Source organism: Acinonyx jubatus, chromosome X, assembly GCF_027475565.1.
Source record: "Acinonyx jubatus isolate Ajub_Pintada_27869175 chromosome X, VMU_Ajub_asm_v1.0, whole genome shotgun sequence".
NCBI lineage: Eukaryota > Metazoa > Chordata > Mammalia > Carnivora > Felidae > Acinonyx > Acinonyx jubatus.
The window spans coordinates 111,896,131-111,921,092 of NC_069389.1; the positions used below are offsets into that span (position 1 = coordinate 111,896,131).

The 24,962-nt window shown below is 46.3% G+C and overlaps 1 protein-coding gene across 17 annotated transcripts in view; it reads right to left on the bottom strand.

Annotated features, from left to right (window-relative positions):
* The window catches only part of ATP11C (ATPase phospholipid transporting 11C), a 168,896-nt gene that overhangs the window by 27,254 nt on the left and 116,680 nt on the right, over window positions 1–24,962 (bottom strand). For all 17 annotated transcript variants that reach the window (XR_008289877.1, XR_008289878.1, XM_053201761.1 and 14 more), the window contains 9 exons: window positions 24,371–24,442; window positions 22,437–22,510; window positions 20,166–20,269; window positions 19,547–19,728; window positions 17,830–18,093; window positions 14,161–14,335; window positions 9,033–9,135; window positions 7,678–7,823; window positions 97–156 (listed from right to left, as the gene is read on the bottom strand). Coding sequence is in view for 15 of the 17 variants with exons in the window: in XM_053201761.1 (XP_053057736.1) it covers window positions 97–156; window positions 7,678–7,823; window positions 9,033–9,135; window positions 14,161–14,335; window positions 17,830–18,093; window positions 19,547–19,728; window positions 20,166–20,269; window positions 22,437–22,510; window positions 24,371–24,442 (1,180 nt within the window). In the remaining 2 variants the exon portion in view is untranslated. The remainder of the gene's footprint in view (window positions 1–96; window positions 157–7,677; window positions 7,824–9,032; window positions 9,136–14,160; window positions 14,336–17,829; window positions 18,094–19,546; window positions 19,729–20,165; window positions 20,270–22,436; window positions 22,511–24,370; window positions 24,443–24,962) is intronic.

Consider the following 24,962-nt stretch of genomic DNA (forward strand, 5'->3'; position numbering starts at 1 on the left):
ACTTTGAACATACCTCTCTACAGTCCAATACATAAAAAGGTAATTTATTAATAGCCAATGTCAACTACATTATAACAAATAACTAGGGAAACAAACCTGTTGTGAGAATCCACAGAAGAACTGGTACAAAAATTGTGGCAAAATGAAACAAAGGTTCTGGAAAGAAATGGAAACAAGGGTTAATGTTTTCACCTCCCAAACTTTCTAAACTAACACAGGATACTGTACTCCAAATAGTCTAGAGTCAGTCCTAAGTCCTTCTAATATCCTAACACAATCAATCTCCATTAGAGGTTTAAGCAAACAAATCAAAGGCAAACGATTCCATTTACATTAATACCAACGTTAGCTTTACAAGCAGAAAGAGGATCTCACTTTAGGAGACCCTCTTGCATACAATAAAAACACCGAACGGTACTACCCCCTACACGTGAACTTGATTTGCAAAATCGTAAACAGCCAGGATACTGTTACAGTGGATACTGACACTAACGATATCAACTGATGCTTTACTACCTGTATTTCTGTCTCATCAAACAATCAACATACTATTACCGATCACCGATTATGTGCAAAGATCGTATGGTGGGGGATACGAAAAACAGAACCAAACTTCTCACTCCTAAGGGACGTATCGTTTAATTGGGAGAAGAGGAAAAACAAACAAGCAAAAATGCAAGCTGAGAATTCATCAGGCGGTAAACGCCACCAGGCAGGACTATAGATACTGCAATTAACGTCTTCCGGCAAAATGACCAGAACTGGTATTTTCAAATGAGCGCTATCCTTCAAGGTAGGATGTGACTTTACTTCAGGGCTGCTGTCACTTCTTCTGATGTTTCTGGATTCCTCTTTAGGTAGCTCCTTCAAGAGCCCGGTTTTGAGCTGTCAGAAAACCAGTCTCCTTCCCTGTGTCACACACCGTCACTTAGCTAATTTACCCGGCCAGGAGACGCGAGGCTGTTTTGAAAACTCCAATGCATCCTCAAAGGGTGAGCATCTGCCACAGTTGAGGATATTTAGGTGAATATACTGCAGGCTCTGGATGGTGTTCCTAAAGAAAAGTGCTCTACGTGTACTGAACAAGTCCTTATGGCATCAGAGCGTCACAGCTCCCAAAGGCACCTCGTGGGACAGCAACGCTCACATGTATGCATCAGTTTGGGTAGAATGCGATATCATACTTTAAAATTAAAAAAAAAAAAGTGTTCTGAGATTGAAGAAGGGAGTACTGGGGGGGGAGGATTAGGGGGCTGCTTTGCGGGAAGGGGACGTCTGACTCTCCCTCTAGAATTTAAGTCCCACGAGAACAGAGACTTTGCCTGCCTTATTCCACTATGAATCCTTAGGTCCTAAAACAGTGCTTGACACGTGGTAACACATCCAAACACATCTGTTGACGCAATGAATAAAGAAATTAGAATTTGAAGGAGGTGTTAAAGATGGATAGGATACACCGACAGCAGGAACCAAGGCAAGGTGTATGTATTCTAAGCACAGAAGATAAGACAGGGTCAGAATGTGGCGCGCCTTAACCCCAGACGAATCCTTAGACAATGCAGAGTGAAATTTCTGGAGGACAAGTTAAAAAGTGGCATTTCCCAAACATTAATTTGGCTGAATTATGCAGGGTGGATTGAACAGAGGAACAGAAGGCAGGAACACCCGTCCCCGAGGCACTCCAGGAGAGGGGCAGTTATTTGAAGATGCGAGAGCAAGGTGAGAGGAAGGAAGGCTTTTCAGCTCAGCCTAAGAGGGCCGAGTGACAAATCGTCTTGGGACAAAAGGCAGCAGTAAAAAAGAAATCCTGCTAAGTCAGTCACTAAGATAATGGGGGCAGAGATCCGAATGAAGACAGAGGGCATTATCTATACAAATAATCCCCTAAACTGGGAACAGGGATAAGTTAATGACTGACCACAAACAGCCATTTAAATTTTTTTTTTTTTATAACGTTTATTTATTATTGAGAGACAGAGAGAGAGCATGAGCAGGGGAGGGGCCGAGAGACAGGAAGACACAGAATGTGAAGCAGGCTCCAGGCTCCGAGCTGTCAGCGCACAGAGCCCGACGCGGGGCTCGAACTCGCAAACTGTGAGATCATGACCTGAGCCCAAGTCGGACGCTCAACCGACTGAGCCACCCAGGCACCCCCACAAACAGCCATTTTAATGCCTGCTCTGTCTTCCTTAACAGAGCATTCCTTCCATCTGGTGGCAGGTGCTCGAATTGCAGGCCAAAATCTTAAAGACGCAAACCAAGCCCCAGGAATGGGAGAAGGCCAGGCAGATGCGAACGGCAAATCTTCATGGGCTCTCCTACTAGGCGAAAGTGACAGAGAATGACCACCCGTCCCGGAGCGTGATGTACAAATAGTCCTGGACTGAGAGTAAATAAACCTATCGTGGAAATCTAGCTCTGTCACTTCTGAGCTGGGGAGCGAAAGGCAAGTTACGTAAACTCTGGGCCCTGCTTTCCATATATTTTATTTTATGTTTTAAATGTTTATGTATTTTGAGAGAGCACGTGTGCGTGTAAGCGCACGAGCAGGCTGGAGGGGCAGAGGGAAAGGGAGAGAAGAATCCCAAGCAGGGCAGAGCCCAGCGTGGGGCTCGAGCTCACGAACTGTGAGATCATGACCTGAGCCGACTGAGGCATCCGGGCGCCCCTGCACGTATTTTAAATAGAAATAATACTAATTGAGGGGCGCCTGGGTGGCTCAGTCGGTTAAGCGTCTGACTTCGGCTCGGGTCCTGATTTCACGGTTCGTGAGTTCGAGTCCCGCGTCGGGCTCTGTGCTGACAGCTCAGAGGCTGGAGAGCCTGCTTCGGATTCTGTGTCTCCCTCTCTCTCTGCCCCTCCCCCGCTTGTGCTCTGTCTCCCAAAGTAAATAAACGTTAAAAAAAAATTAAAAAAAAAAAGAAAACAAATAATACTAATTGCTCACAGGAAATTCGTGAGGACTAAGAAAATAAAGGGCTTTTGTCAATCAGCAAAGTACCTTACATGTATTGGTTTAATCATCACTATCACCATCATCTGTTCGGCCTGGATACCTGCTGACACTGGATGGCACGGCCTTAGCAAATCCGTAAACCTGGGTTCACACTGATGTATTTCTTTTACAATTTTTTTTTTAAGAAGGCACTGTGCCTTGAACTCACAACCCTGAGATCAAGAGTCACACGCTGTACTAACTGAGCCAGCCAGGCGCCCCTCACAGTTATGTGTATCTTTGAGAAAACACAAAGCTAGTACGACCTGGGATTTCTCACCAAAAACCAACACACGAAAGCAGTTGCTATGCTTTCCCTTCTGCGAAAACCAGCGCATGAAATCCAAACACCGTAATGGTTTGAGTCATTAACTTGCACATGAACTTGGTAATATACCTATAAACCAGAATCTGATTAAGAATTCTGGTGGGGCGCCACACCCCAGTTTGTGGGTTAGAGCCCTGTGTTGGGCTCCGTGCTGTGGTGCGGAGCCTCCCTAGGATTCTCTCTCTCCCCCACCCTCACTCGTGTGCTCTCCCTCTCTCAAAATAAACAAACTTAAAAAAACAAAAGAACTTTGGTAAATTCTTTTCCCTGGTAGACAGAAATGGATGGGCAGGCTCGGTCTAAGATGAACTCTAATGCTTGGTGATAAAAGAAAACCCAGAGTATTGTTGGGGAAATGACCTCAGTGTCCAATCACGGGGGTCTAGGATCCTGCACCATGATCGTATTTTAGGTGAATATTTTAACTGGGTGAGAAAATTGTTCACAACATACGAAGTGAAAAGGGCAAAGCACAAAACAATATGTTTTGGGACTGACTGCTAGCAGGTAGGGGGCTTTTACTGGGGTGATGGAAATGTTCTAGAACTAGGGATGCTTGGCTGGCTCAGTTGGAAAAGCACAAGACTCTTGCTTTCAGGGTTGTGAGTTTGAGTCCCACATTGGCTGTAGAGACAACTAAAATAAATAAATAAATAAACTTAAGGAAAAAAGGGGCACCTGGGTGGCTCAGAGGGGTAAGCGACCGACTCTGGATTTTGGCTCAGGTCATGATCTCCTGATTGTGAAATCATGACATTGAGCCCCGCCCTGGGCTCTCTACTGTCAGCGTGGAGCCTGCTTAGGATGCTCTGTCCCACCCCCTCTCTGCCCCTCTCCTGCTCGCATGGTCTCTCTCAAAAATAATTAACATTAAAAAAAAAAAAAGATTCTCTCTTCCTGTCTCCCTCTGCCCTTCTCCTCCACTCACATGCTCTCTCTCTCTCTCTAAAATAAAAAAAAAAATGAATGAATGAATGAATGGCTTAAAAGCGTTCTGGAATTAGGGGCACCTGGGTGGCTCAGTCAGTTAGGCGTCCAACTCTTGGTTTTGGCTCAGGTCATATCTCACAGTTCGGGAGTTCGAGCCCCGCATCAGGCTCTGCACTGACAGCATGGAGCCTGCTTGGGATTCTCTCTCCCTCCCCGCTGCCCGCCCCCCGCCCCTCCCACGTCTCTGTTTCTCTCTCTCTCAAAATAAATAAATAAACTTAAAAAAACAAGACAAAACAAAACAAAACAAAACCCAGTAGTGTATAAAAACAATATAGGGGCGCCTGGCTGGCTCAGTTTGTGCAGCATCTGACCCTTGGTCTCAGGGTCCTGAGACAACAACAAAACAAAACAAAACACCAAAAACAATACAGACACACAATAATTTACACAGACAAGAGAATAAGTCACGTAACATGTTACCATTGGTTCTCTCTGTGCCTATGATTATCATTACAGGTGACTTCAAAAGCTTCATTTTGGAAAAAGAGCTATCTATGAGGGATTTGACAAAAGTCACCATTGCAGAATTCTCCTTTTGGTTAGAGAATTAATTCAGTAAGCAACATTCTCAGAGAACCCTGTCTTGAGAATGATGCCAATGTTTTACATAGTCAAAAAATAATTAAAATCAATCAAGATTAGAGAGGAAGGACCAAAATGGCATGCAAGTAAAAATGTAACATCACGCTATTACAAATAAATAATCTAACCACGCTGAAATGGTGGAAACGGAAAAAAAGGAACCCTGGAAACAGTATTTTGACTATACACTCCAAGGCTAAAGACAAAAACAGGTACATACAAATATATCACTCAAGTTAGTTAAGTTTGGTTGCTCACGGGGGCAGGACATAGCAATTCTGAAACGACTTTAGGAGTGTCGTAGGACTGAGCAAATCAGTGGACGGACTGAGCATCAGGAGAAGTGGGGTTCTCACCACTGGAGAAGGGAGGCCCTAGACAAGGAAAGGGGAAGGGCAGAAGGAAACCTCGTGGTGTTGGCTGCGATCCAAGGGTTAGGAGAGACTGAGTTCACATTCTTGGTTCCAGCCCGACCTAGTTGTGTGTACGTACACATGCATCTCTACGCAGATACAGACCTGCGGGTATGTGTGCACACACGTCCTAGCTCTGGCCACCGAGAAGGTCCAGAACCAACTGCAGCAGCAGCGATGAGCATAATTAGCACACAGATCTTGAGTTCTAAGTGCCATCTTTTTTTTTTTTTTTAAAGTTTATTTATCTATTTTGAGAGGGAGAGAGAGCACACGTGTGAGTGGGGGAGGGGCAGAGAGAGAGAGAGAGAGAGAGAGAGAGAGGGAGAGAAAGAAGCCCAAGCGGGCTCCATGCTGTGAGCGCAGAGCCCGACGATGCGGGGCTTGATGCTGCGAACTGAGATCATGACCCGAGCCAAAAATCGAGAGTTGGACACTTAACCGAATGAGCCACCCAGGTGCCCCCCTAAATGCCATTTTCGAATAAAAGGAACCAATGTTCCTTGGAGAATGTCTGAATCCAGGACTGGAGCACGAAAAATGTAAGATGCACCTCAGAGGGGCGCCTGGCTGGCTCAGTTGTTTAAGTGACCAACTTCGGCTCAGGTCACCATCTCGCAGTTTGTGAGTTCGTGCCCTGCGTGGCGCTCTGTGCTGACAGCTCGGAGCCTGGAGCCTGCTTCGGATTCTGTGTCTCCCCCTCTCTCTACCCCTCTCCTGCTCACGCTCTGTGTCTGTCTCTTAATAATAAATGTTAAAAAAAATTAAAAGAAAAAAAGTAAGATGCGCCTAGAATATCATGCGGACCAGGAAGTAGGTCTTCGAAGAAGGTTGGGGGTGGGGCAGAGAAGGGAATGGGGAGTTGCTCATGCTAAGCATTCTTATCCCAATCAAAGACAAATGAAAAACGATGGGGACACGTGGAAAGGACACAGGCTACATCTGTGACAATCTAAGTAACAGAATAAAGAACCATAGTCATGGATTTTTCATTCACAAAACAAAGTATCTGTTTTAGTGGCTGAATGCTCTTTTCCAAGGAAATTACACAGACCGATGTCGAAGGGTCTTTAGACTCCCAAACCGCCAGCTGAATTAAGCTGTCAAAGTGAACATGGTCATGAGTGAGACATACGGACAACATGTGCCTCCATCATGATATGATGCACTGAGCAGGTTAGAAACTGCTTCCGGGGGACTGGTGCTAACAAAACGTAACCCGAATCTAATGATAAGCAAACATTAGAGAAACCCAAATTGAGGGGCATTCCACAAAGCAGCCAGGACTCTTCGAGTATGCTGAGATCGTGAAGACAAAGAAGACAGGACATACTCCAGACTAAAGAAGACTACGGAGGCGTGATAACTATGGATCTTCAAAACTATGTCGTGTGTTATCTAAGGCGTTAACAGTAACTCCGCAACTTTTGGAAAGTCTGAAATTATTTCAAGGTGGGAAGTGAAAAAACAAAAACCCTTAAAAGCTATACCGAACAGAACACAGGACAAGAGATCAAGTTCCGGCCCATGTCCGCTGACGAGGATTTTCATACTTTAGACGTTACTTCACCTTCATGCATGCCAAGTTCATTACGCGTACAACCAGCGGCTTGAGCTATACTCATGCGCTCCAAATTGCGCTCTGAGGAAATCTCTGTGCAAGACAAGGAGGTGGCCCGAGGCCGCGGCCCTGGCCCCGGCATCCTTCAGTGAGTGCAATTCGGCTTCTGTCTGCTTTGCCTGTACAATCTCACCTGGAAAGAGGGCTCTGCTACTAACGACAGCAGTTCAGAATACCGTTGAGGATAAAAGGGGAACCAACCATTGATACGGGACACATGGGTGAACCTCAAAAACGCTACGCTAAGCGGAACAGGCATGAACGAGCAGGTGTGATTTTATTCACAGGAAGTTCTTCTAAAACAGGCAAATCTCACGTGCAGAACCGCAGAAGTGGTCTCTAAATTTATACAGGTTGTAAGCATCCTTATATACCGTACAGTAATATAAATCAGATTAGTAACTGGTGCACAGTGGAGCAGACTGACCGGGAAGGAGCACAGGGGAGCTTCCTGGGGTGGTGGCTATGGGGTTGTAAACATCTGTCAAAACGGAACTGGAAGCTTTTCCTGGGTACATGTTGTGGTAGTTAAACTATACTTCGGGAAGGCGGACTTAAACATTTCATCCCCAAACTCTTGCATGGAAAGGAATTCGTAGTTGCTGGTTCATTAGATCACGTATGTTTTGTAGGCCACGAATCTCAGTGCTAGGACAGCAGAAGAAATGTGTAAAATGGAGGAAAACCCTAAGACGATGCCGGGCTAAACGGTGATACGTCAAATTGGAAATACTTTAATAGATACCTTGTAGAAGAAATACTGTACAAGGTGTGCTATTCTCACGTAATATAGATGTCCGTGAGCCAGTAGCAATTTCTTTAAATGTTTAAACTTCGGAACGGCATAATCGCTATTCCTGGCTGCTTGGCGACCTTCTTTGCCTTTAATACCTAAAAAACAAAACAAAACACACAAGAAAAATCTCCATGGCATGAATATTTTATAAAATAGGCAGCCCCCTAATTTGTTATCTGCACACTTTTAACTTGTTAACATGTTAACTTGCTCACTTGTATCGTTTAGCTTTGTTTTTTTTTTTTTTTTTAACCAAACGGAGCTGTAACAGTGAGACTGATCAATACAAAGTAAAATGAAGTTTAACTGGTAAGCACCTAACTATAACACAATATAAAACAACGAACCTGAATCGCTGCTGTAATCATTACTGGGCAAAAATTATCCTGAGGAGAAAATTAAATCTGAAAATGATTTGAGAGGCACTTAGGAAGTGCTTACATGGCCATGCCACTAGATAAGGGGCTGTAGCGAACCAACGAGAGCCCTGGGCTTTGTGGTCTAGGAGCTCGAAACTGAAGAGCTCCAGCGGGACGGTGGAGTCCTCTCGCTGAATGAAACTCTCGAGTACGGAGTATCGAGCTCAAGCAGCTTTAGGCCATGTCCACACCGAATAACCAACGAGTAAAACAGAGGGGCTCCGAAAAGGGTGCCTTCCAAATGGGAAGCGTTTGGGAGGGCAAACTGCGGTGATTATAATCGCCAAGATACTTAATTCGATGATTTCTTCTCTTAACCCCCTCTCCCCAAAACCTGCCGGGCTATGAGGATTGCTGCCTATCGGCAGCCTGGCATGGAGAACAACGGTGCAGGCAGGAGAAAAAGCTGTTGCTGCGTGCCCACAAATAAATTCAACGCTATGGCCCAAAGCGCCCGTAAATACTGCCGCGTGGAAAAGCAGCCAACCAATGAGCATCTCTTAGTCCCAACCGGTTAAGAATCTCAGAAGATACAGTGCAGCAACATAAGCAGGCGATGTGGCCAGGGGCGGAGAATCACTAAACTTTCATGCATGCCGTCAAAGGGAGCGCTGAAGGATCGACTGTACCGCCCGCGGGTTGGGGAAATTCCGCCTACTTGGCTGATATAAAGATGTCCTCTAATTTTACGCTGCTGTGTTCCCACCGGGGGTAGGGCTTTGGGGTGGACATGCTTAGGCGAGGACCTTCATTCAATTGGTGATTATCACTCCCAAGTTAAAAATCCAAGACGGGCAACCAAAACGTTCCCTCTAGAATGTGAGACCATCTACCTGCGGGCGCTGCAGATACCTTACGGATGCCATCTCGTTACGGGCTTCTTACCTATTCCCACGTGGGATTCCAAGATCATACTAACATCGTTGGCACCGTCGCCTATCGACAGTGTTATCGGGCTGCCCTTCAAATTCTTCACCATTCTGACAATCTGGACATTAAGTGCGAAAGAGGTAAAGAAAAGGTCAGAGCAGAACGTGAGGCTATACCACACTGGGGGTCGATGCCTTCTTCACACCTGTAAATGGAGGCCTTGGAAACAAGCAGAAAGGGAGTCGATGCATAGACGTACAATAGGCTTCAATTCTCAGAGGCAAAAGAACACAGCCTTCCCCCCCCCCCCCCCCCCGGTAACACCAGGGTCCACCTGGTTCTAAAGGTTCCGTGCGCACATTAGGTGTCAGAAAACCTTGCCCCCTACCTACAGGAGAGGCCAACGTGTCCCTGTTTTGTCACTGCTTCACACACATCCTTTCAGATGAGGTGTTGAGTGTGAGAGTCAGAGTTACCCAGAAAGCTGGTTTGGGGTAACACGCATAGGGCTACCGGAATAAGAGTGGGTAGTGAGAGAACAACGCTTCTAGAAGCTCTCCATCTCTCCTCCCCGCGGACACAACCACTTCCTTCGGCGCATTCCCATATCCCCGGGGACTTACCTCATGTTAAGTTCTTACACCCATCCGGCGGCCAACTAAACTTCACTAGACCTCCCAGTGCCCGGTATGACTTAATCTCTGCTACAGGCAGCTGCATTTGTAGATGGGGACAGCTTCAAGATGGCTGCGATTTGCAGAAAGTTCCCTGAGATATGTTTATGAAGCCTGTCCCTGTTCCCTGAGTGTCTCTTCAAGATGTGTCAATGACGGGGCGCCTGGGTGGCTCAGTCGGTTAAGCATCCGACTTCAGCTCAGGTCACGATCTCACGGTCCCTGAGTTCGAGCCCCGCGTCGGGCTCTGTGCTGACGGCTCAGCCTGAAGCCTGCTTCCGATTCTGTGTCTCCCTCTCTCTCTGCCCCTCCCCTGCTCATGCTCTGTCTCTCTCTGTCTCAAAAATAAATGAAAACATAAAAAAAAACCCTAAAAACAAAAAAGATGTGTCAATGACGCAGGGCCACTCACTGCTGTGTTCGGGGTGGGCAGCGAATAAAAGTCATCTTGCCCCGGAGGAATGACTTGTAGGAGTATATCGGGTAAGCAGTTACCCTCCCACCCTGGGTTGGGGACAATGACTGCTTTATGTGTCACCCCCCCCAAGCCCCCAGAATCTGGCAGCTTTCAAAAAGCTTACATAATGAAGTAGCTAACTAATGCCTTGCAAAAATTCTGTCCTCGGAATTGCTTTTAGCAGTTAACATAAATAAAACCCATTTCTGACATAAGCCATTAAAAATAATTTACACACGGTTAAGCCGCCCCACAGTCTTTTCTTTAAACAAAATTCAATCAGGTTTCAGTTGTACGAAATGGCGTACAAAAACCCACATCCGATTCCATTTAACACACAAATGTTATCGTGAAATGCCGTCTTTCTCCTATTCCCGCCCATCAGCTTGGTTCTCTTTAAAGTGTTTTAGAAGACTCTGAGAAATAACCTGTAAATAAGTCAAAGATGAAATTAAAGAACCCAAACTAAATTTGTGTTTTTTCTTAGTAAAGTCCAACGTATTCTTCTTTTAAATGTTTACTTATTGATTTTTGAGAGAGAGAGAGCATGCACGAGCAGGAGAAGGGCAGCGAGAGAGTGGGAGACGGGACCCGGAGCGGGCTCTCTGCGCTGTCGATGCGAGGCGCGAACTCACAAACCGGGAGACCGTGACTTGAGCCCAAGTCGGACACTTAACCAACTGAGCCACTCAGGCGCCCCCTAAATTTGATTTCGATGGGCTACAATACTGGTTACCTAACTGCACCGGGGACAGATGTGCAGTAATGATTAGCACCTCAAGGAAGAAAAACTGCAGCCAGGAAAGGTCTAGGGAAAGCAGTAACATTATCAAGGGTGACAGCGTCTGCATAAAAATAGATTAAGAAGATTAAGGGTCGTCCTTGTGGACCGATAAAAAGATATATAGCCACGGACAATCAAATCACGAAAGATTTAGACAGATAAACGTGGTGTTTTTTTCACTGTGCCCCGGGTCACCTGGATTAAGAATTTGCCTTCAATCTCTCGGATAGCTTCATGAAAAAGAAATCAATCTACTAAAAACTATTTATCGATCAACTACAACTGTACACAATCTATCAGGCTGGGCACACACCTTAAGCAACAGATAATGGAAGTACAGAGATAAAGAATGAATACAAGAATATCAGATCATCAGATTAACAAGGAATGCTAACAATGTGAAGTATCTGTGCAAGAGAAGACCTAACGCTGCTAAGTTGGCCACGCGAAAAGGCCTATGATGGCAGAGAAGGGAGAGGACACTACATGCCGGAGTAATGAGGAATGATTTTACGGAAGGAAGAGTCCTTGTATCGAAATCACGAAAGATGGTTAAAGATTTGTGGGGACAGGGGCGCCTGGGTGGCTCTGTCGGTTGAGTGTCCGACTTCGGCTCAGGTTGATCTCACGGTTCGGGAGTTTGAGCCCGGGGTCGGGCTCCGTACTGACAGCTCAGAGCCTGGAGCCTGCTTCGGATTCTGTGTCTCCCTCTCTCTCTGCTCCTCCCCGGCTCACACTCTTGTCTCTCTCTCAGAAATAAAGATTAAAAAAAATTTGTGGGGATGGGGAAAAGGGGCTTGGAGGAGTATTCCAGAGAGTGGGAATGAGCTAAGGCGCATAGCCAGGTGTATATAATATATGCTCAGAAAACCGACTGGCTTGACCACATCAGTGAGTTTTCACATGGGGGGTGGGGTGGGGCACGGACAGGTATATCGGGGTCCAGATCAACAGGGGGTAATATTCTGAAAGTAGGAGTAGGGTGCAGGAGGAATGGGAAGAAAAAGCAAGACTGCAGGCCCAGAGCGAAGTTAGGTGGCTAGTGACGAGAGGAGTTCAGGAAGCTGTTACCAGGCCTGGACCTGGCAGGAAAGCAAAGAATAGATGAATTGGACAATGTCCCAGAGAATGGAAGAATTTGGTGACTGAGACCACACGGAAGGGTAAAGCACGGGGGAGGTCAACAGAGATTTCAAGGTTTTGAATCCAGAAACCTGGAAGTACAGTGAGGTCGGTCACTGATGCGGAAGACCAGGAAGATGGCCCGCTCTAAAGCTGGGATGAGACGGTAAGGACACACCCAAGAAGACAGTTCCGGAAGCAGCTGGAGAAATCAAGTGGAAACCGAGTATCTGGACTGGGGAAGTGACTGGAAGTCACCTATATGGACATGACAGACGAGAAGGTGATATCCTGGAAGACGTGACTCTACCGAAGCATCACTTCCTGGGCAGTGGAGTAGGCAGGATCCTAGTGAGTGATTTGAACAAAAGGCAGTAAATGTAGGGGAAAAAAAGAGATATTGCCTCTGACCAAAGGGACAGGACAGATTTCTATGGATATGGTTCTGGTAGGATCCGCTTCCTCACCTGGGGTGACTGAGGCTCTGAAGGTGGAAGACAAAAAGAAAAGCATCTGATGGTGGTGGGGACTGAGAGTGAGAAGAAAGTAGATGGAGACAATGCCCTCAATTAGGATGGGCCGTGTGTGTGTGTGTGTGTGTGCGCGCGCGAAGTAGGGTGGAGGGCTTGTGTAAAGGGTGAGCGAAAGACACTGCCATCCCCTGGGTCTAGAGCAAGCGGCAGCATAAAGTGAAGAAGCAAAGTTAACACACGTGAAAGAATACAGTGTATACAGAAGCGGCAAAGTGTGTAACTGAGACTCTAAGGTTCTTTGGACCCAGTAAGTACAAAAAAGCAAGGGCAAACAGATCAACGTGGGCTTAGAGGGGCTGGAGGAAACACCGTTCGGGGAATGGCCCTTGAACTGGGTTTAATTAGGAGTAAGATTTCTGTTAGGGCCGAGAGGAATTCAGAGAAAATCCCAGATGAGGAAAGCTTTCGAGGCTGGCATGAGCACGGCATGGGGAAGGGACACAACGGGAGGAACGACCAACAGGAGTAGAGGGTTCGGGCTGGACACGGGAGTGCCAGTGGACACAGAGCACGTACAGACACAGTAAGGGCCAACAGGGGGGAACCCGGGTGCCCCTCATCCCTACTGAAAGTGCTTGAGTCAGAGCAGACGAGACGGGAGAAGCGGTTCGTTTTAACAAGATGGTACCCAAATGAGAGCTATGGCCAAAGGTGGGATCAAGGTGACCATATACAGAGTGAGGGAGGGAGGGAAGGAGAACAGAAGGGCCACAGGTGTTTGGTGACTTAGGGCGCGAGAGAAGGGGAACAGTGGCAACGAGAATAACGAAGACAAGGGAGAAAACAAACCGGCCTGCAGGAGGAAATCAGAAGACCTGTGTTGGACACTAGCATTTAATAGGACAGCGTGGGTTCCACACGGAGCTGTGAAGCAGGCAGCTAGAAATAGGAGATTTGACGTGAAGGAAAACTCAGGGCCAGAGCCTATCCACGAGAGTCATGCCAACTAGTGTGTTTAGAGAGACAGGCTGGAAGTAGAAAGCAGAAGGAAGACTTAGCCCCAGAGAAAAATGATAATTAGAGAGAAGTGAGAAGATGGAACAAAATAAAAAGACACTAGGTTGCCAAGTAGGGGAAAAAAAAAAAAAAGTCAAGATTGTGGACCACAGACAGAAACCAGGGGAGGGAAGTCGTAAGGGGGATACGGCAGAGGGTGCGAACCGCGGCAGGGAAACGAGGAGGCGCACAGAAGACCGCGGGACGGATCTGGCGAGGAGGTCACCGCTCTCCCCTAGGCCATCCCGTGGAATAGGATGAGAACAGAACACACGGGGCTAACGTGACAGGGGAGCCGGGAGCGGCGGGATGGAGGCGGCAGGCGGCAGGCGCCAAGCGCTCATTAGAGAAGGTTCGAAGGCAAGGAACTGGACAGCCGGCTTGAGGGGACCAGAAGCCCGGGTTCATTCAAATTGGCGGGCGGACTCCCGCATTTGACCGCAAAGAAGCAGCCTGCGCAGGTGTGATAAAGGAAAGGGGGCTCTGCGAAGGAAGAAGTTAGAAGTTAAGCGAACATCTGTTTGCCCGTACGTGTACAGAAACCCCCAGAATGGAACATGAACTAGTGTCCAGGTACCTGGGCTTTCTGCAGCGGGGCCATCCGGCAACAGAGCACTGCGGTACACTTCATACAGATCTGTAAGAAAATGCTTTTGTAGTTGTTAGAGCTGGAGTCCTGGCTGGAATTGAGTATGAGCGACAATGTGGAGCCATCGATGATTAATCCGTATTCCTGATGTTCTGTCCATGCTCTGGAAAAGAAAAAACAAGGCTGTAAGGGAATCTTTTATGCATTTCTATTCAGGAACCGGAGTTTTTAAAGAACCACAAAGGGGAGGGCCCCACATAAGAGTCCCCACCGATCAGGTTCCTGGACCTGTAAAGAGGCAAATGTCTCTCATAATGGCACAACAGAGGTTCTCCGTGACATCTTTGGAGACTCAAGATGCCCATATAGGTATTAAGTTGTAAAAGGTATAAAAATAATGGACATTTAGCGGGCGGGCTCTGTGTTAGAAACTCATGGTGAATTTTGGAAATTACACATCAGTTAGTCAAGCTCTGACAGGAAGACAAATCGTCAATCTGAAAACTTGTTGATAATACAGGGAAAAGACAAAATGGCTTTGGGCACAGAAACCACGGAAGACCTCTCTTCCTGAATGACAAAGCCTCGTCGACGGACCTGGCTTCTCAAAAATGATGGAGAACCTAAAAGACGCAGTGTTCATAAAAAAATACCATGGTGATGTGCTGATGTAATGACAGACGTTCCTTAAAGAAGTATCATTTTATACTGGATTAGTGGTTCTTAACCACAGCCTTCCCGTTGGAATCATCTGGTCAGCTTTAAAAAATTGCGCATGCCTGAGGTCTATTCCCAGACAAATGGAAGTCTTGGGCAGTGCTTGGTTATTCAAAGGTAGATGTTCCAGAAAGCTCTGTAGGTGATTCTCACGCACAGCCGGGACGACTAAGAGATATTAGGTGCCAGGAAAGACAAATGGAACAGGTGCCAAGTACTTAAGAAAACCATATGGGGGGACACTTACAACTGCGAAAATTCTCCCAATTAACATTTCATTTTTTTGTAATCAAGAAAAAAAACCAGTGATGAATCAAGGGAACCTTGGATGCCATTTGGGAAGTACTGCAGGATCTCATCGCTATGGATTCGTCTGTCGAATTGTACGTGTTCGGAAGGTTACCGTTTAAGGGACTCTTGGTAAAATTCCTGGGAGTTTTCTTAAAGGCTACGTTCTGACTCACTAGGGTAGGGGTGGGCCAGGAGATTCTGTATTTCTCGCAGTACTACAGTGTCTTTTGTACTCGTCCACGTTCTGCTTCGTAATTTTAGAAGTGTGTTTTATTCACTAATTAAAGAGATACCAATCATGTGTTCGCCTTTGCTTCCCTACTCACAGAGCTGACTTAATGTGCAACAAACAGTGGCTCGGTAATCCATCAAGCAATATTTGTAAACATCAACTGCAAGCAGGACATATAAGAAGAATGGAGAGAATTATTAACCCATCTTTCCTTGGAGAAGAGAAAAACCTCCTTAAGGGGACAGAAGTCTACGTGACGGAATAGACGCAAACGACACTGAAAGGCCACTAATCCAGAGGCTGGGACAATAAATGACGGGAAAGAACAGCGTCGTACAAAGACGGGGCAGAATGAGGTGAGGGGAGAAAATGCGTGCTGGGGTGCATTAGGAAAGCGAGTTGAAAAGGTCACTTGAGGCCTCTGCTGCGACCTCATTCTGCGGGTAACAGAGAACCACTTGTCTGGCAGAGGGACTTAAGGGCTTCCAGGCATGGGTTGCTAGGAATTTGATGTGCAGCACTCACAGTGAGAATGGAAACCTGAATGAGGCTTGGTGGCTGATCTGAAGCGGAAGGGGACAACGACAAAGAGGCAGAAGCTGGCGAAAGTGATCCTGGGTCCGATGCTTCTGTAACTCGAGGGAGGTCTGTGCCCAGCTCCGAGAACATGAACCGCAAGTGGGAATGTTCTGAGATGTTTCATAAGCCCTGGCTTTGCCAAAAGTGCCCCAGAGCCGCGGAATGGTGCCACGGACTGAATTACGCCCCACGCCCCCAACCACCACACGGCAAGTCCTATGTTGAAGCTCTGACCCCCGATGTGACGGCATGTGGAACTGGGACCTTTGGGAGGTGACTAGCTTTGATGAAGTCATGACGGTGGAGCCCTTATGAGGAGATCGTCGCCCTCGTAAGAAGAGACATCAGCACTTCATCCTTCTGCGGCGTGTTAAGGATACCGCGGAAGGTCGCCAGAGAGGGACCTCACCAGAACTCGGCCATGCCGGCACAGCATGACCTCACGCTTCCAGACCCCAGAAATAGGAGAAATCAGTTTCTACTGTTTAAGCTACCTGGTCTATGCTGTTCTGTTACGTTAGCCGGAGCAGACTAAGACAAATGGACAAGGAAAATGTAATTTGGACTGTCTTTATAAGTACCACTTGGCTAAAGGAAGGAAACATTTATGACAGGCAATTAATAAAAACACGTTTACTCTCACTGATGCCCAAGTACCAGAAGAACAACAGCTGGTTTAGAATTGGCCACAGACTCATGAATACGGGGAGATCACTTTGAAAGCTGGTTTAAACGCCAGAGATGGGGATCCAGACACAGCACAGTTGTTAAAACAGCCTAGGCTCTTTGGCTAGACTTGCTCCACCCCGTGTTGGCTATGTGATCTTGAGTAAGTTACCGCATCTCTCTGAGCCTCTCTCTGTAAATGTTTTATTTATTTTGAGAGAGAGAGAGAGAGAGAGAGAGAAGGAGAGAGGGCAAGCGGGGAGGGGCAAAGAGAGAGAGGGAGACACGGAATCCGAAGCAGGATCCAGCCTCTGGGCTGTCAGCAAAAGAGCCTGACACAGGGCTCGAACTCACGGACCAGGAGATCATGACCTGAGCTGAAGTCGGATGCTTAACTGACTGAGCCACCCAGGCCCCTTACGAATTATTACCTTTGTAAAAGTTTATTTATTTATTTTGAAAGAGAGACAGAGAGAGGCAGAGACAGACAGGAAGAGAGAACAAATCCCAAGCAGGTTCCACACCGTCAGCACAGAGCCCAATGCGGGGCTCGAACTCACAAACCGTAAAATCATGATCTGAGCCAAATCAAGAGTCGGACGCTTACCCGACTGAGTCACCCAGGCGTCCCTCTGGGCACTGAATTACTATGCATCAGTGGCTTTCCTGGAGACCCGTAAGTTCTACAAGTTCTTCCTAAGCAGCTAGTTGAAAGCAGAGGTGAAGTGGCCATGTTATTAGCAGGTATCTGGCTTCCTTCGGAGTTCTGGGGCACGAAAATCCACACAGAAAATGGCTCTAGGACCTCAAATTGCATAGAAAATGTTCTAGAGGCTGGTTTCATTGCATCTAATTTAAGAGACCATGAGAAGGAGTATTTTTTCTTATGAGTGCTGAGGGCTAACTACCCAGACCCTAAACATTAAGAAACGGAACCACTTTCCTAAAGCTTGAGAAATACAGGATTTTCTATTAAATTAAAAGAGAGGCAGAAGATGCCATGATCTCAAATGGGCCATTAGCCAAGTTCTCAGGGAAGGTTTTAACATATAAGGATAAAACACCTGCAAACAAAGAATGATAAATCATAGAAGATGGAGCCTTCTGCACAAACGGCTGTGCCTTACACTTACGCTAACGCCTAAATATAAGAAACTGACGCAGTTCCTTACTTTTTAAGGCTTCTAGTACTTTTAGGAAAATCATGCAGCAACTTCTTCCGATATTCTATCAACAATTCATGTAATCGATCCTCCTTCCTTTCACTTTCTTCGATGGTTTTTGTAGTCAGTTCCAAGAGCTCAGTGCTGGTTTGGAAAAGGCGGCACGCATAGCAGGTGGATTTGGCCGTCTCCATCTTGTCCCCAGTAAGCACCCAGACTTTCAGACCTGCTGCATGCAGAGCTTCAATGGTCTCGGCTGCTTGATCTTGTAGCCTGGGAATACAAAGGCAACCTTGTTATCCTCAAAAATACTGGACACAGATTCTGCAAGAAGCCTTGCTAAAGAGAATCTCTTTACAATTCACAGCAATTCTGGAGTCCTGACATGTTGTCGGTTGGTTTTCTTATATATCTTCTACTCTTTCTGATATATCTGGCATAGTTTTACTTACTAAAATGAATTTCCAACAGTGAGGTTTGAAAGAGTTCACGACATCTCTTTAGGGAGCTGGTATCCGATGGCAGAATTGAGAATCATCACTCTTAGCTAAAATGTTCATAAACTCACCAAACATTCTTATTCACTGCCACTTTCACGTATTCCATTATATTTCATGTCTCACCAAAACAAATAGTTAACATGGTTTAAAACAGAAAAGGCCAAACACATTCTACGAGAGATTGAAGCAAGTTAACCAATCCCCATTGCTGAGGAGCTCTAAGAATAGCAAAGCCGACCATCCAGAAAGACAATTTAAGCATAAATCTGGAAGGTAAGGACAGAAGAATACTTTCTTTGAGTTGCCTTTGGCCAGAGAATAACAAAGAAATTAGACTAAATGAATCCCATTAAAATTTCAGTATCTTCCAGTGTGGCTGAAACATACATATGCATGTGTAAATTTTTGTTTGGTTCAGTCTCATAATTTGCATTTATAATTTCTGAAGAACTCCTAAAATATTAAGAGTCTAAAACTTATTCTTTCAGACAGATCAATGCCGGAGCCCTACAATCATGTCTAGTGGAGCTCAGCCTGTAGAGTTAAAGCAAATTATTTGAAAGTATGCAAAAACACGCTCTAGCCTGTTAAACCAGGTTCGACTGAGCTCCTATGTTGTTTGCTCTAACTTGAATTTCCTTTCTGCTCATTTCTGTCCGTCAGAGTCTTACCAATTCTATCAGGCACGAGCTCAAATGATGCCTCGAGCACAAAGCTCTCTAGACATCTCAAGACTATTTTATAAATATTTGCATAAATAAATGGATGGCTTTGCAAACATTCAGATCTCAGAGATGATGGATTCATTCTTCTAAGCCATAAATACTTAACAAAAATCATCACCAGCATGCCTGGGTGGCTCAGCCAGTTTAGCGTCGACTTCGGCTCAGGCCATGATCTCACGGTTCATGAGTTCGAGCCCCGTGTCTGGATCAAGCTCTCTGCTGTCAGCGCAGGGTCTGCTTCGCTTCGTATCCTCTGCCATCCCGCCCCCCACCGGCCACGCATCCCCCACTCATGTTCTCTGTCTCTCTTTCTCTCTCTCTTTCTCCCCCCCTTCTTCCCTCCCTCTCCAAACAAACCTATTCCCACAAACAATTCAAAATCTGGTATATCAACAGACCTGAATAAAACATTTCAAAATTTGAGGATAAATTACCAATGTGGACAGATACCACCCTAAATGACCGGTCATTAAAATAACAGGAATATCACTGTGTAGTTACTTGTCTTCCACTGCAGTGGCTCCAATTAAATTCATATTTGTCTCAATATCATCAAAAACCTTTTCCATTTTTTCTTCTCTGTCTTGTAAGGCCATCTTCGCCTCAATGAGCTGTCTGTTAATTCTTTCATAATCATCTGGAGCGATTTCTTTGAAGGCTACACAAAGTGTCCGATACCCGTCCTAGAAGCGAAGTTATTTCCCAAATTATTTCCAAATAATTGGAAAAACCCCCACACCCTCTTTAAATACTCTTGCTTCACTGTACAAAAGAGAAATTTTGATATATTTTTAGCAAAACGCATACACTAACAGATTGCAACTAAAATGGTAACATTCAAATTAGGTTCAGAACAACAAAACAATAGCTCTCGGGGTTAAAAAAAAAAGGGGGGGGGGCGCAGAACACAAACCAAAAATTCTCGAGAAGACTTCCAGTCTACATATTCTGAACGGATACTTGCTCCAGGATAATGTTTTCCATTAAAATAAGGAAAATAGTATTACTAAATCCCCAAATGTAAAAATAGACCATAAACATGCTAAAATTCATTTAAACATGTAAGCGGCAATCCCACAAAATAGCCATCTCCAGCACTTGTGGGGGAGTGTAGGCTCACCATAGCATTACGTTCCACATGGGCTTTAGTTAACTCAATTTCATGATTTTGCACCCTGGGGAAAACCGCAGAGTCTGCTCCTTTACAAAAGAGAAGTATGTCTCCTAAAATAAAACACCAAAATACTCAACTTAGAATGGTCAGACTGGTGGGTACTGGGATTTGAAGAACAGATACCTTCATGGCGGCCCCTCCCACCCAGCTACGGTGGACCCCGGGTCTGCCCAGCAAGGCTCACCCCAATGGAACGAGACATCTTGACCTCTAACCTCTCAGGACAATGCCCACTACCTCTTTTTTAAAAAAAAATTTTTTTTTCAACGTTTATTTATTTTTGGGACAGAGAGAGACAGAGCATGAACGGGGGAGGGGCAGAGAGAGAGGGAGACACAGAATCGGAAACAGGCTCCAGGCTCCGAGCCATCAGCCCAGAGCCTGACGCGGGGCTCGAACTCACGGACCGCGCGATCGTGACCTGGCTGAAGTCGGACGCTTAACCGACTGCGCCACCCAGGCGCCCCTGCCCACTACCTCTTAAGACTAATATGTACACAAATAATAACTCCGAGTACGCAAGTAGCTCTGTTAAAATATACTTCCTTTCAGTGAATCATGGAAGAGCGTGCTCGTGTCAAGAAGCTGCTTCTGAATTCTCTTTGACAACGTGGTCAAGCCTCGTCTAAAGTGCACACACGGACGGCCTCTACAGGTGTCAAGGGCTAAATCCAAGTGCAAATAAGATAAAATCACTTAGAATACACTAGAGGTTGATTTAAAAACGGTGGCTGGGGGAGCCTGGGTGGCTCAGTCGGTTGAGCGTCTGACTTCGGCTCAGGTCATGATCTCGCGGTTCGTGGGTTTCAGCCCCACGTCGGGCTCTGTGCTGACAGCTCGGAGCCTGGATCCGGTTTCGGATTCTGTCTCTCTCTCTCTGCCCACCCCCCCCCCCTCAAAAATAAATAAACGTTAAAAAAAATTAAAAACGGTGGCTTGACCTTTTTTAATGGAAACTGGAAAACAGCCCTGTAGAGTGCGAGTACAAGTGCGGCTTGAGATCACCCATGCATCCGGCAAGGTAGGCAAGGGTGAGCATTAAGAAAGACACTTCACCCTTATAAGGCAAAGTGCTGAGTTCAACAAGTTCAAAAGAAGTGCAGCTCTGAGGTCTAGACCCTTGGCAGACCACTCCCCCCGGCCACCACGCCATCTGCGGTAGAACGCATGCGTGCACGTATATATTACCGGTAAGGATACCAAGTATTTCAAACGTTCAGCGGCTTTTAAAAACATTTCCCCTCGCACATCCACAGTGGGTTTAAAATTCACAGAGCAGATCCTGCACTCGCATAATGAAATCGATTTCATGACCTGGCAGTCACACCACAAAGTATGAATAAAGTGGGAAATGTTCCCTCAAGGGTCTGTCTCTATCTTCCCATTCTCCCACCAAGGGATGTGGGGCAGATTTAACACCGAAAAGTAAATTACTAGGATACAATCAAGGGAAATTTGAAAAACTACCCAGAGACAGACAGACACAGTCTCTCTCTCTCTCTCTCTCGCACGCACGCACGCACGCACGCATGCATCTGAGGGCCCGCAAATGAGGCAGGAGTGCTCCTCCATGGCTCTCGTTCAACCGGAGCAGAAGGGATCTCGGCCACCATGGCTCCTGCAGAAGACATGGGGACTCCTGGGATGATGGTACCGGTTCCAAAGCAAAAAGGGCAAGCCTCCGCACTCTGTCAGAGAGCCCAGTGAGCTACAGTGAAGCCACAAGACCCTTTCCCAGCAGCCTGGACCTGGGTCATCCCTAGCCTGCCTGTTCCCAGGAAGTATGAAGCAGTGGGAAATGAGGAAGATCAGGCAGGGAGAGCCAACAACTCTCTACACTCAAGAATTCTACTGCTAATGGGGCGCCCGGATGGCTCAGTCAGTTAAGCGTCTGACTTTGGCTCAGGTCATGATCTCGCGGTTCACGGGTTCGAGCCCCGGGTCTGGGGCTGCCAGCTCAGAGCCTGGAGCCTGCTTCGGATTCTGGGTCTCCCTCCCTCTCTCTGCCTCCCCCTCCCCCCCACTCGAGCTCTGTCTCTCTCCCAAAAATAAACATTATAAAAATAAATACATTAAGGCATATACAGAAATTCCTGCTTTGCAGGAGTTTAGGCAATCACATACTATGTAAAATGTTTTCCTTTCTTGAAACACCTCATTCAACATACAACGCTACGAACGGCAAAAGAGAAAAAGCCAAGTCTTTAAAATGTGTACCTGCTTGAGTTTTCACAATTACACTCATACGACGGCGGACAGAATCGAAGTTTAAGGTATGAAGGAGTTCGTACCTTTATGAGAAGACAAATGAGAAAAAGAAAACACCTAGATCACATGGGGAAAATAAAACACAACAGGAACGTCTTGAATAGACTTTCCCCTTTTGGTAAGGGCTGCTGGTTGGGTGCACAGCTGGTGTTTTCCATTTTGTCTTTGAAATTTTTCTGCGCTTAGAACATGGGGTCAGAGGCTACAGGTGTTTGTTAAGGGATATCTGTATCCTCTCGTTACGTGACTTACAATGGTAAGGAGCGAGCGACCATGTAGGAATGGGGCGCAAAGAGTTGCCCGACCAAGCCATTTCTGGAGGGGTCTAGGAACAGTCCCGCTCTGCCAATTATCTTAATCATCTATGGGTGCCTCCTGTGTGTCGAGCACAATGTGAGGGACTGGAAAACAGACAAGAATCTGCCTGAGTCTCTTCCCTCGAGAGGCTCACCGTATGAGAAAGGAAGCAGAGGGGTCATGAGATGATTACCTCTCCACCTGCCATATGATGTAGTGAAGGGAGTCACAGGGGAGACGGGAAAGCACAGAAGGAAGACATCTGCAGGAAGGCTTCCTGGAAGAGGCAGTGCCTGGGCTGTGTTCTGCAGGAGTGACATGATGAAGGTAGGGTGTCATGGCATTCGGAGTAGAGGAAAGGGCATGTGCAAAGGGGTAGGGGGACATGAAGGAGTTCACTAAAGCTTGAAATCTAGTCGATAGGGGAACAGAAAGAGGGGTGAGCAAGGGCTGGGAAATGAGAACACTGTGGGCCATTTCGGAGATTTGGAATTTGATCCTAAGAGTGCCAGGAATCCACTGAAGGGTTTAAAACAGTACAGGGACACGATCAGATCTGTGCTATTAATGAGATGAGAGAATGCAGAAAAGTAAAAATAAGACTTACCTGCAAAAACATGGGGAAATATTTTTTGAAGAGAAACAACTTGGATGTAAGTATTTCACCTACCAATAGTTACTATGAAGGCTGTTTCCTGATGGGAGCGAGCGGGTCACTGGTTCTGGGATGGGGTGTATGAACGGGACACCTACACGTAGCGTATTATTCGGTGTGGACCAGATAGGGGCACTGCTCTGAACTGGCTCCCTCTCTGACTCTAATAATGACTGGACTCTAATAGAATCTGGACTCTAATAATGACTCCGGGCTCCTGGCAGTCAGGCCAAAGCACCTTCCTCCGGCTTCTACGCATCACTTCCCCACGAGGCACATTCCCCAAACACATCCGTACATACTACTACAGGTTTCCGAGATGGGTCTCACGAGATGCTAGGGGCCAGAATGGAAATCACGTAAGCTAATTACATTTCAAATTCAGAAGCAGGAATTCAGATTAATCACAGAACCTTATTAAAATCTGCTATTAAGCCAAGGTGGTTTTGTTCACTGGGATCTCTGTAGACAAGAAGAAACAAAGCAACACTGCTGCCTCGGGGTACCCGCCCCGGGGCTCACACTTGAGCGCCTAGAAGGAGACAAAGTTTTTGACATCAAAGCTGCCATGATTGGCTGGCCTGCCACCCCAGAGTGGCTGGGTTCCGGAAAGCAGGTTTCCTACATGTTCATGGATATTTCTTACAGCATGTGTTGGAGGCCTAAAATTGGCATCTAAATTTCAGAAACAAAGTCCAGGCAGACTCTCATTCAGGCTACTGGACCCATATGTGAGCCAAATGGGGATAATTTCCACCTCAAGTCCCAGTTTCTAGCATCCTATGAGAAATGTCTTCTTTCCAACTACACTTACATAAAACTCCGAGCTGGGACAGCGGCATCTTATGCCTTCATCGAGTAAGATTCCTTTGTCGCACGGGGGACCGTGGGGTTAAGAAGTGATAAACATCGAACACGCAGGGCTACTTACACTTCTATTTCTTTTCTTTGGTTCTCTACTCTCATATGGCCATTCCGAATTCCTACAAACGTGAACCCGTACCTGTCAAAACACACAAAGAGACCTCTGTGTATCTCTAAAGAGCGATTAATTGTCCCTTGCGCTGGGGTTACTCATACTTGTTTAGTATTTTCTTTTCTTTCATGTGAAAAATCTCAGTCCATAACCATACTTCTCTGTACCAGCTGAGATGAAAACACCGAGGAAGTCAAAGCCCAGTCATGAATTATAACCAAAGGAAGAGGCAATTTGTAATTCCAATTCTGTAGCTAACACATCGGGTGACCTTTTAACCACTTAATGATCTCAGGCCTCAAGGGTAAAACGGGGCTGTCAGTTACAGAGTGACGTCAAAATTGCTGCGGACACTTCAGAAATAACATGTGTGGTACAGAAAGTGGCCACTGTTATGTAATTCGCAGAATATAATATGAACATTTGGACTTCTGGCCGGCATGCATAAATAGTCATGGAAGTTACAGCTAGGCATCGCTATTTCCTTTCTGGTCTTAATTGGCTAGGTTTGGGAATTTTTCACACACGTTCAGATAAAGCAGTTCGG